This window comes from Rhinopithecus bieti, unplaced genomic scaffold, assembly GCF_001698545.2.
Source record: "Rhinopithecus bieti isolate Rb0 unplaced genomic scaffold, ASM169854v2 scaffold_47995, whole genome shotgun sequence".
In the NCBI taxonomy this organism is placed as follows: Eukaryota; Metazoa; Chordata; class Mammalia; order Primates; family Cercopithecidae; genus Rhinopithecus; species Rhinopithecus bieti.
Genome location: NW_016819498.1, coordinates 1,455,693 through 1,468,442, shown reverse-complemented (window position 1 = coordinate 1,468,442; position 12,750 = coordinate 1,455,693). Strand labels below are relative to the sequence as shown.

General features: G+C 39.3%; 1 protein-coding gene across 1 annotated transcript in view; it reads left to right on the top strand.

Annotated features, from left to right (window-relative positions):
- The first annotated feature begins 3,794 nt into the window (after positions 1-3,794).
- RTN4 (reticulon 4) overlaps positions 3,795-12,750 on the top strand; it is a 62,180-nt gene continuing 53,224 nt past the window's right edge. The window contains exon 1 of the mRNA XM_017859045.1: positions 3,795-6,204. Within this exon, the coding sequence (XP_017714534.1) occupies positions 3,795-6,204 (2,410 nt within the window). The remainder of the gene's footprint in view (positions 6,205-12,750) is intronic.

The window sequence follows — 12,750 nt, the reverse complement described above, 5'->3', positions numbered from 1 at the left end:
ATACCAATGAAAACTTTTTTACTTAGAAAATTCCAGGAATATAGTTTTATTATAAGAGATTATTGTGCTAGGTAGGAATAAGAGTACAGTATATTAAAAAAAACTTCAAAATTATGGCACAAATTTAGATGTAGTTTGTTTTCCCACTAATTTTAAAAATAAGACATGTTTCCAGTTCACTTTCCAGATAGACAAGCCTCTGAATTAATGGCTTTTAACTATATTGTCTAGATAAAAAAGGCAACCATTTTGTTAAGAATTGGTTAACTCTTATTTAGATGGAGCAGCTGTGTAATTATTTGGTTTTACTCTTTGTCCCTCAAATTTCAGTTTTATACAAGCTAATAATTCGTTATTTTAGCTGAAGGGAACTTTCCTTCATTTTACAAATGAGAAACTGTAATTTAAGATCACATAGCAAGTAATCTTTTAAAAATGTGTACACATATATATGCACTTTATTTAAAAATCTTATAAGCCATTATGTTACTCCTTTGACTGGATAGCCCATCCTACCTATTGCTCTAGGTTGGAGGAAACCCTTTTAAACACACATCATAAATTTCCTGTCATCACCCTCATCTAAGAATCCTTTAAATATGACATCATGCCCAGTATATATTTATCTAAAATATATAGGGCCTTGTGAAGTTAGCTCTCCTAATTCATTAAGGGTAATACGCTTGGAAGATAAGTCCATATTCATGCTAGCTACATCTCTTGGACTTTGTATCTATTTTGATCAGCCTTGTCTAGCTTGTCCATCCAGATGAAATTGTCTAAATTTGTTAGGTTCTCTCTGTTCAAGGAATATTACCTTCCAGTCATCTCTCAGGCTCTTTCAAATTGTCTGATGGTAGAGGCCTTTAGTGTAAACTGTAGAAGATCTTTAGCTTAGTGAAGAGGAGGCCTGCCCCTCTACACCTGTGGGTATATCTTGTCAGGTGGGACGAGAGACTGAGAAAAGAAATAAGACACAGAGACAAAGTATAGAGAAACAACAGTGGACCCAGGAGACCGGTACTCAGCATACCAAGGACCTGCACCGGCACCGGTCTCTGAGTTCCCTCAGTTTTTATTGATTATTTTCATTATCTCAGCAAGAGGAATGCGGTAGGAGAGCAGGGTGATAATAAGGAGACGGTCAGCAAGAAAACATGTGAGCAAAAGAATCTGTGTTATAATTAAATTCAAGGGGAGGTGCTATGCCTGGATGTGCACGTAGGCCAGATTATGTTTCTCTCCACCAAACATCTCAGTGGAGGTCAGTTTTTCTCCTATCTCTGAATTGAACAAATGTACAGTCGGGTTTTATACCGAGACATTCAGTTCCCAGGGGCAGGCAAGAGACAGTGGCCTTCCTCTATTTCAACTGCAAGAGGCTTTCCTCTTTAATCCACCTCAGCACAGACCCTTTATGGGTGTCGGGCTGGGGGACAGTCAGGTCTTTCTCATCCCATGAGGCCATATTTCAGACTATGACATGGGGAGAAACCTTGGACAATACCCGGTTTTCCAAGACAGAGGTCCCTGTGGCTTTTCGCAGTGCATTGTGCCCCTGGTTTATTGAGACTAGAGAATGGTGATGACTTTTGCCAAGCATACTCCTTGTAAACATTTTGTTAACAAGGCATGTCCTGCACAGCCCTAGGTCCCTGAAACCTTGATTCCATACAACACATGTTTCTGTGAGCACAAGGTGGGGCAAAGTGCCTGGGGCAAAGTTACAAATTAACAGCATTTATGCAAAGCAGTTTTTCAGCTGCAGGTCAAAATGGAATTTCTTGTGTCTTCCCTTTCTACGTGGACACAGTAACAGTCTGATCTTTCTTTCTTTTCCCTACAGCTTAGGGTCTCCCAACTGCAGGTTCAAGATGACATTGTACAAAGTTAATATTACCAATACAGAGTGTGTTAGTTAGCTTGGGCTGCCATAACAAAATACCATAGGCTGGGTGGCTGAACAGAAATTTACTTCTCACAGTTCTGGAGGCTGGTGAGTCTAAGATCAAGGTGCTGGCAAGGTAGATTTCTTTCTGAGGCCTCTTCTCCTGGCTTATAGGTGACCACCATCTCACTGTGTGCTCGCATGACCTCTTACGTGTGCCTGGGGAGACAGGGAGCACGACAGCAAGCTCTCTAGTGTCTCTTCCTATAAAGGCACTAATCCCCTCCGCCCAGGGCCCTCCCACGCCCCCCGCCCCGACTGCATTTAACCCTAATCACCTCCCAAAGTCCCCATCTTCAGGTACTGTCACATTCGGGGTTGGGGCTTTAACATGGGTTTTGGAGGAGATATATATTGGAGTTTTGGAGGAGAGATTCAGTTCTGTAACATACAGTGATTAAGGAAATGGGCTCTGGAATTGAATTGCCTTAGTCTCTAACTAGTTGTGTATACAAATAACAAGTAGCCCTCACTTAGGTTAATTTTAAATTTTAATTTTAAATAACACCAATAATAGTGTCGTCCTAAAGGCAGTTAATTATTATTATTATTTTTTGTATTTTGGACTCTGGCATTTGGACCTTGGCACAGGACTAATGTCTTCAAAGAACGGTACAATGACTGTAACAACTTAGAATGTAAGAGAAAATGCGTAATTCTTTAAAAGTGTTTTTCTAAATTGAACATATGCCAGTAACAAAAGATTAAACATTTGTAGTTGTTAATTTTATTCAAATTCAGCTTTTTATTTTTGGCTTGACTAGAACAAGACAATTTACCTATATGAAAACCTGAGTGAAAGCTTTGGATGTGATACGTTAAGTAGAACAGTATTTTAAAGCCACTTTGATTCATAAGTTTCTTTAACATAAACAGGTTGTATTGCGTCTTGAAAAATGATAGGGTCTGGATAACATTTAATTAACTTTATAATATATATGATGATTTAACCTGAATTAATGGCACTACTTTTTCTGACTTTCTTTTGATCTTGGCCCTTTCTCTGTAAAGTTTTTTGTTAACTTATTACAAACTGAACCCTGGCTTGCTCCTCTGATCTTTAGTCTCCTTTCAGTCTGTCTTTATTTCTTCTGCTGAGGTTATATTCTATTTGTTTTTCAGATGAGACCCTTTTTGCTCTTCCTGCTGCATCTGAGCCTGTGATACGCTCCTCTGCAGGCAAGTTCTTTTCTGCCAGCCTTTTATCCTCTCTGTATTCTAACTTTAACTTTTTAGTGTGTTAACTCTATGCAGAGTAGCTTGGATTTACTCAAAATTAGCATGGTTCCAAGAATGTTTGTCTACTGGAAAAGTTGAAATTTGCATTTTATATGGTATGCCCAAGGAAAAAATGAGCAAAATCTGATGAACACTTGGAAGTACATAAGGAATTCTTGGACCCTTGAATTACATTTACATATTTACAATTCCCTTTCTCCAAATATAGTTTGAGTATAGCCAGAAAGACTTTCCTGTAAATAAATACCAGTCTATGGCATTTAATTACCCAGTGCCCCTTCTTTCCTATACTGTCACTCAAACTCTTTTCGCAGATATTCTTCTCTAAAACTAGCTCTTAGTATCTTAGTTGATAACATTTGAGATTTACTCAGACTTGATTTGTCTTTGCATAGCATATAATTGCCTCTGTAGACATGCATATGTTATATTTACAGTAGCTTAATATTTTCAGTAATGATTCAAGTCTACTCTATTGTTACTTATTAATTGCTATTAACATTTCATTTTAGTAAACAGTAAGTCTTTACTAACACTATTTTGAATCTGTCATAAAACTTGCATTAACTCTGAGAACACTGGCATTCTCTAACTTTCCTTTCTGTCCATGGTCACAGAAAATATTATGGACTTGAAGGAGCAGCCAGGTAACACTATTTCGGCTGGTCAAGAGGATTTCCCATCTGTCCTGCTTGAAACTGCTGCTTCTCTTCCTTCTCTGTCTCCTCTCTCAGCTGCTTCTTTTAAAGAACATGAATACCTTGGTAATTTGTCAACAGTATTACCCACCGAAGGAACACTTCAAGAAACTGTCAGTGAAGCTTCTAAAGAGTTCTCAGAGAAGGCAAAAACTCCACTTGTAGATAGAGATTTAACAGAGGTTTCAGAATTAGAATACTCAGAAATGAGATCATCATTCAGTGTCTCTCCAAAAGCAGAATCTGCCATAATAGTAGCAAATCCTAGGGAAGAAATAATCGTGAAAAATAAAGAAGAAGAGAATTTAGTTAGTAATAACATCCTTCATAATCAACAAGAGTTGCCTGTAACTCTTACTAAATTGGTTAAAGAAGAGGATGAAGTTATGTCTTTAGAAAAAGCAAAAGACAGTTTTAATGAAAAGAGAATTTCAGTGGAAGCTCCTATGAGGGAGGAATATGCAGACTTCAAACCATTTGAGCGAGTATGGGAAGTGAAAGATAGTAAGGAAGATAGTGATGTGTTGGCTGCTGGAGGTAAAATCGAGAGCAAGTTGGAAAGTAAAGTGGATAAAAAAGGTTTTGCAGATAGCCTTGAGCAAACTAATCACGAAAAAGATAGTGAGAGTAGTAATGATGATACTTCTTTCCCCAGTACGCCAGAAGCTATAAAGGATCGTTCAGGAGCATATATCACATGTGCTCCCTTTAACCCAGCAGCAACTGAGAGCATTGCAACAAACATTTTTCCTTTGTTAGGAGATCATACTTCAGAAAATAAGACCGATGAAAAAAAAATAGAAGAAAAGAAGGCCCAAATAGTAACAGAGAAGAATACTAGCACCAAAACATCAAACCCTTTTCTTGTAGCAGCACAGGATTCTGAGACAGATTATGTCACAACAGATAATTTAGGAAAGGTGACTGAGGAAGTAGTGGCAAACATGCCTGAAGGCCTGACTCCAGATTTAGTACAGGAAGCATGTGAAAGTGAATTGAATGAAGTTACTGGAACAAAGATTGCTTATGAAACAAAAATGGACTTGGTTCAAACATCAGAAGTTATGCAAGAGTCCCTCTATCCTGCAGCACAGCTTTGCCCATCATTTGAAGAATCAGAAGCTACTCCTTCACCAGTTTTGCCTGACATTGTTATGGAAGCACCATTGAATGCAGTTCCTAGTGCTGGTGCTTTGGCGGTACAGCCCAGCTCCTCACCATTAGAAGCTTCTTCAGTTAATTATGAAAGCATAATACATGAGCCTGAAAACCCCCCACCATACGAAGAGGCCATGAGTGTATCACTGAAAAAAGTATCAGGAATAAAGGAAGAAATTAAAGAGCCTGAAAGCATTAATGCAGCTGTTCAAGAAACTGAAGCTCCTTATATATCTATTGCATGTGATTTAATTAAAGAAACAAAGTTTTCTGCTGAACCAACTCCAGATTTCTCTGATTATTCAGAAATGGCAAAAGTTGAACAGCCAGTGCCTGATCATTCTGAGCTAGTTGAAGATTCTTCACCTGATTCTGAACCAGTTGACTTATTTAGTGATGATTCAATACCTGACGTTCCACAAAAACAAGATGAAGCTGTGATGCTTGTGAAAGAAAATCTCCCTGAAACTTCATTTGAGTCAATGATAGAACATGAAAATAAGGAAAAATTCAGTGCATTACCACCTGAGGGAGGAAAGCCATATTTGGAATCTTTTAAGCTCAATTTAGATAACACAAAAGATACCCTGTTACCTGATGAAGTTTCAACATTGAGCAAAAAGGAGAAAATTCCTTTGCAGATGGAGGAGCTCAGTACTGCAGTTTATTCAGATGATGACTTACTTATTTCTAAGGAAGCACAAGTAAGAGAAACTGAAACTTTTTCAGATTCATCTCCAATTGAAATTATAGATGAGTTCCCTACATTGATCAGTTCTAAAACTGATTCATTTTCTAAATTAGCCAGGGAATATACTGACCTAGAAGTATCCCACAAAAGTGAAATTGCTAATGCCCCGGGTGGAGCTGGGTCATTGCCTTGCACAGAATTGCCCCATGACCTTTCTTTGAAGAACGTACAACCCAAAGTTGAAGAGAAAATCAGTTTCTCAGATGACTTTTCCAAAAATGGGTCTGCTACATCAAAGGTGCTCTTATTGCCTCCAGATGTTTCTGCTTTGACCACTCAAGCAGAGATAGGCGGCATAGTTAAACCCAAAGTTCTTGTGAAAGAAGCTGAGAAAAATCTTCCTTCTGGTACAGAAAAGGAGGACAGATCTCCATCTGCTATATTTTCAGCAGAGCTGAGTAAAACTTCAGGTAATCCAATCTATATGCATTTTGTGCTTTCATACCACTTTTTGACTGAGGGAACATTCCACTACGTTTTGTGTTTTATATTATGTTTATAGTGTCTAATATGTCACATTGATAAGAAGTCTTCTCCACTTTCTCACTTAAAGGTTTTAGTGGTTTTTCTAACTCTCTTGCACTCAGCATTCACCCTTAACTTTTCCACACAGTTACACTTTTATAATGCACTATGGAACTATTTTTTTTTTTTTTGAGACGGAGTCTCGCTCTGTCGCCCAAGCTGGAGTGCAGTGGCCAGATCTCAGTTCACTGCAATCTCCACCTCCCGGGTTCATGCTATTCTCCTGCCTCAGCCTCCTGAGTAGCTGGGACTACAGGCACCCGCCACCTCGCCCGGCTAGTTTTTTATACTTTTTAGTAGAGACGGGGTTTTACCGTGTTAGCCAGGATGGTCTCGATCTCCTGACCTTGTGATCCGCCCGCCTCGGCCTCCCAAAGTGCTGGGATTACAGGCTTGAGCCACCGCGCCCGGCCGGAACTATTAATAGAAAATATTTTTGTTTGTAAGAATTGGCTTTAGTACCTATTTATTTATTTCTTTTTTTCACTTGTTTTCTTGATAACATGAAGAGCAAGAGATATTAAAATATTTTCAGATGTGTTTTGTTATCCCAGAAATTATCATATTTAATTTTTAAAGAACATTTCTGTAGCATGTTTTAAATATTTCAATATAGTATAGTACTTTTCCAGTGGTAGGTATAAAGTTAGGCATATTGAGTGTCGACTTTTTGTTGAAAAGCATAAATTGAGTTATGCTATTATGAATTATTTTGAAAAGTGCCGATTCTCCTTTTTTTCTTTTGACTATCCATTTTACACATACCTGATTTGCATAAGGTGATTTGCACATGTGCTGTTCATTAGCATTCTGATTTAGCTGCGTTTTCTCTAAAATAGTGATTATGATAAATTTGCTGAATATACTTAATGTATGTAAGTGCTGGTGCTTCAGCAGTACGGTCCAGCTCATCACCATTGGAACAGTGGTAGACCAGTTGCTGTAATCTAAGAAAGAGGAGATTATGAACATTGAGGCAGTGGGATGAGCACAGAGACATAGGACTTGGTGTTGGATGGATAAGGATGTAAAGGGTGAGGGGAAGAGGTAAAGATGACCCCAGGAACCCTGGATTTCATTCTTGGCATGTGCACACGTGTGGATGGCAGTATGAGAAACTGAGATAGGGAACATGAGAGATTAAAGTAGATTTAAGAGGGAAGATACAAATTTGGTTTTGAATATGTTGGTATTGATGACATACCTTTTAAGATATCCAGTAAGTTATGGATATTATACATATGCAGCTCTTGAGAGAGATCTTGGCTGTATGTGTCTGTCTTGGGCTTAGAGATAGAAATTAAAGCCCCAGATATCCACTAGGGAGAATCAAGAGAAGAGGACTACTTGAAGGTGGAAGGTCAAAATTATCAAATACTAGAGAGGTCAGTTAAGGATTGCAAGTTGGTCAAAAAGGAGGGAAGGTGTTGGCATGACAGCGACAAATGGTGTGGTGTGCTTAGGCATGGCTAGGATTGAGAAGTGAATGAGACTTGAGCAAATCAATAGTAAATGTTGATTACTCTTAAGAAGTTTGAGTTTTTTACTGGAGAAAAATTAAAATACTAGCAAGCAGGAAGGAGAGTATGTAGTGGAGGAAGGGCCTTTTTTTTTTTTTTTTTTTCTTTTTTTAAGATGAGAAGGGGAAAATCTGATTACAGGTGCTGGCAGAAAGTCAGAAGGGGATAGGGAATGTGCTCCCTGGTTCAGTTGGAAGAATTAGCATTAGAAGGAAGGATACAGCTTTGATTGTAGTGAGTGGAAAGGAAAGTATGGGTATTGATACTGTTAGGGTTTTGTGACTGAAAGTTGAGGGAATTATTTGCTGGTTTATGTTTATTCTTTAAAGGAGTATGTTAGTTCATTTGCTAGGAATTAACTAGGTCATGATTGGGTGGAAGAGGTCTGCAATACCTCTGACTAGGGACACCAAAGGCATTGTATTAGGAGCCTAATCAAGGTCGAAAGGTGGTCTAAATGGTAGGGTGACTTTTCTTTGACTGTGCCAAACAACCTAGGTATGGATTCAGAGAAGGCAAATGGTTGTAGTGATTCGAGGATGTGTTTTGGTAGGTGGGCCCTTGTGGAAGGACAGTAAGTCAAGAAAGTTGAGGCTGATAGCAAGAGAGTAATTTGAAGTGATGGACTGTGGCATCTAAGTTGAAGGATGTGAATAGAAAAAGGTAGGAGAAGTAGGAGGAGAGTAGCTGGTCAGTGAACTCTCAAGGCCCAAATTAGGTTTAAGAACCAAGAGTAGTAGGAATAAATACATGCCACAATGATAGGAGATTGTGGTCAGAGTAGGGGAGAGAGAGAAAGAATGAATGAATGCGTGGGATAGCAGGGTGTGTGTGTGTGTGTGTGTGTGTGTGTGTGTGTGTGTGTGTTGGATGTTGAATTTAGAATTTCAGAGAAATAGCAGTTCAGGTTAATTATAATGGCCAGTGTTAGGCCATGAGGCAAAGGCCTACTGTGTAGTCAGATTAGGATTGCTAGAGGTGAGGTCAAGTAAACTATGAGGCCATGATGCTGGATTGCACTTCTACCTAACATTGAAGTCACCCAGGATGATGGCAGGACTAGGGGTGGAGTGGAAGACTGGGGTAAGAGTCTGTGGTAAAGGGCAGTGAGGTAACTGGAGGATAGTAGATAGAAGAAATGAGGAAGGATAGAGAATGACATAGTGGAATAGCCAAGACTTTTGCCCAAGGCCTCTGAAATAAAGTTTGGTGAGCAGGGGGTACTGACCTCCCCCCGCCTCCCTTAGGTGTGTAGAGTATGAGAGAACAATTTAGCCTTCATTTAGCAAGTTGCACAGGGAAAGCAGTATTCTCAAGGAAGAGCCAGGTTTTAGTGAAGATGAGGTAAAGGCAGGAATGTTCAGTAAAGAAGTTGAGGATTAGAGGAGCTGGGTCACAGTGGAAGGGGGTTTCAAACAGCACAGTAAAATGGTTTAGGAGGGAAGAGTAGAAAGAAGGGTCTCAGAAGCCCAGAGCAGTGTGGTGATGACTGGTGAAGAGCAAGGAGTCATCAGTATAGCAACAGCTTTGAAGTCTCCCTTCCCCGCCAGTGCTCCCTCCCAAAACTTAAAGCTAGCAGTTCTCTGGTAGATGGTGGCCCTCAGGAATTTCAGTATTTCAGGAGTCACCTGCTTCTTGGATTGTTTTTGTTAAACGTGGGAAATCTATAGCCTAATAGTTTAGAAGAAAGGGAAGAAAAGGGGGCATTGCCTTTGGAAGCTTAATGGCGATGGTGGAAGAAAGTGTAAGCAATGCTTGGGCATTCTCTTTTAGAATATGTTTATCTCTCTTCTCTGAGAAAATTGGTATTTCCTGCCTTTTTGACTTCACCTTTTTTGATATTAGTTATCATAGCAACTTACTAGGGAATAGAGAATTATTTAGAACACCCAATATATGTATTCTACAAAAGTTATGGGAAGGAAACCCAGTATTACTATAATGAAAACAATATAGGTGACCTGAAGTTTTAGTCTTGACTATACCACTGACAATCACTTTGTTTCTTTACATGTCAGTTTCCTTTTCTATAAAAGGAAGGGTGGATTAGCTCAAGTCCTTGCAACTGAATAATTTTCTTGACTTGATTATATAACAGGCATCTGTTAAAAGCAGGTAAGTAGTAGCTGAGCTTGGTGACTCACGCCTGTAATCCCAGCTCTCAGGGAGGCAGAGGTGGGAGGATGGCTTGAGCCCAGGAGTTTGAGACCTGCCTGGGCAATATAGCGAGACCCCGTTCTCCAAAAAAAAAGGAAAAAAAAAGACCCCTCCCCCCCAAAAAATAAGTGTAAAATCAGGTAAGAGTTGCTTTAACATGCTTATATCAAGCACTATACGAGATTTTTTTGGGGGGTGGGGGAGGGAAAAAGATGAAACTAAGACGAGGTTTTGCCCTTATGCAACTTACAGCCAGCTGGTGTAGACACACTGTTGAGGACATAGTTAAACATTGTATAGTGAGGATAGGTACTTACCTCTCTGTCTTCCTGAATGTGAGGTTTAAGTGTACCGAAGTCAAATGTACCAAAATACAGCAATGGTCTGATAAAACGTAAGGGAAGCTGTCTTACCAGATGGCTTAAAAGTTTTATGCCATCTCTAATTATGAAATACTTAAGTGTGTTTTTTAAAAAATTCTGGGTCATTTTAATGTATATGCATTTAAACATTAAAAGTATTAAATAATAAAATACTAATTTCCTCAGATCATTTATTATCTCATATGTTCTTCTTTTGTTTTTTTGAGACAGGTTCTTGCTGTGTCACCCAGGCTGAAGTGTAGTGGTGCGATTATGGCTCACTGCAGCCTCGACTTCGCAGGGTCAGGTGGTCCTCAGCCTCCCAAGTAACTGGGACCACAGGCTCATGTCACTATGCCCGGCTAATTATTTTTGTACAGAGGAGGTCTTGCCTTGTTGCCCAGGCTGGTCTCAAACTCCTGGGTTCAAGGATCCTCCCGCCTCTGCCTCTCAAAGTGCTGGGATTACAGGCGTGAGCCTCCAGGCCTTTCCTGTTCTTGTTTTCTTAAAATGACATTTTGTAGGCAGAAATTAGTTTTAGTTTTAGGAAGAAAGACTGATTTTGCAAGAGAGATGAATAAGGTATTATGATGCAGATGGTGCTTTGTTAATTTGGGGGCGTAAAGTTTGTCAAGAAACTAATGAATTCTGATCTTCTTCCCCCCTCTATTTATGAAGAATTGTGTGACAAACTATATTCTTACTATTGGAATGTAAATACTGATTTTTTTTTCTCAGTAATATCAATGAATGTTCTTGGCATTTCCCCAATGAATGTTATTGGCATTTTTTTTTTAAATTGATTGGCTATAGATATGTGAATTAATTTCTGGGTTATCTGTTCTGTTCCATTGGTCTATGTTGCTGTTTTTATGCCAGTACCATGCTGTTTTGGTTACTACAACTGTGTAGTATATTTTGAAATTTAGGAGTGTGATTCCGCCAGCTTTATTTTTGTTCAGGATTGCTTTTGCTTTTTGGAGTCTTTTGTGGTTCCATACAGATTTTAGGATTTTTTTCCTATTCCTGTGAAGAAGGTCATTGGTACTTTATTAGGGATTGCATTGAATCTGTAGGCTGCTTTAGATAGTACGGCCATTTTTTTTTTTTTTTCGGGGACGGAGTCTCTCTCTGTCACCCAGGCTGGAGTGCAGTGGCGCGATCTCAGCTCACTGCAAGCTCCGCCTCCTGGGTTCATGCCATTCTCCTGCCTCAGCCTCCCGAGTAGCTGGGACTACAAGCGCCCACGACGACGCCCAGTTAATTTTTTTTGTATTTTTAGTAGAGATGCAGTTTCACTGTGTTAGCCAGGATGATCTCGATCTCCTGACCTTGTGATCTGCCCACCTTAGCCTCCCAAAGTGCTGGGATTACAGGCGTGAGCCACCATGCCCAGCCTAGGATGGCCATTTTTTAACAATATTAACTCTTCTGATCCATGAACATGGAATGCCTTTCTTTGCATTTGTTTGTATCCTCTTCAGTTTCTTTCGTCATTGTTTTGTAGATTTCCTTGTAGAGGTCTTTCACCTCCTTAAACTTATTACAAGGTGTTTTTTTTTTTAAGCTATTGTAAATGGAGTTTCCTACTTGATTTCTTTTTCAGCTAGTTTATTGTGTATAGACGTGCAGTAATTTTGTGTATTGATTTTATATCTTGCAACTTTACAGAATTTACAAGTTTTTGGTAGTCTTTAGGTTTTTCTTTATATAAGATCATGCCATCTGCAAACAGGGACAGTTTGACTTCCTCTTTTCTAATTTGGATATCGTTTATTTGTCTTTTGCCCAATTGCTCTGGGTAGGACTTCCCATTTCCAGTCTTTATTTTTTATGACATTAGGAGTTTTTTTTTTTTTTTGGTAATTAATATACTTTATGTTCTAGGGTACATGTGCACCATGTGATGGTTTGTTACACACGTATACATGTGCCATGTTGGTGTGCTGCATCCATTAACTCATCATTTGTATTCAGTGTATCTCCTAATGCTATCCCTTCCCACTCCCCCCACCCCACAGCAGGCCCCTGTGTGTGATGTTCCCCTTCCTATGTACAAGTGTTCTCATTGTTCAGTTCCCACCTACGAGTGAGAACGTGCGGTGTTTGGTTTTCTGTTCTTGCGATAGTTTGCAGAGAATGATGGTTTCCAGCTTCATCTATTTCCCTACAAAGGACATGAACTCATCCTTTTTTATGGTTGCATAGTATTCCATGGTGTATATGTGCCACATTTTCTTAATCCAGTCTGTCACTGATGGACATTTGGGTTGATTCCAAGTCTTTGCTATTGTGAATAGTGCTGCAATAAACATACGTGTGCATGTGTCTTTAAAGCAGCATGATTTATAATCCTTTGGGTATATACCCAGTAATGGGAGGGCTGGGTCAA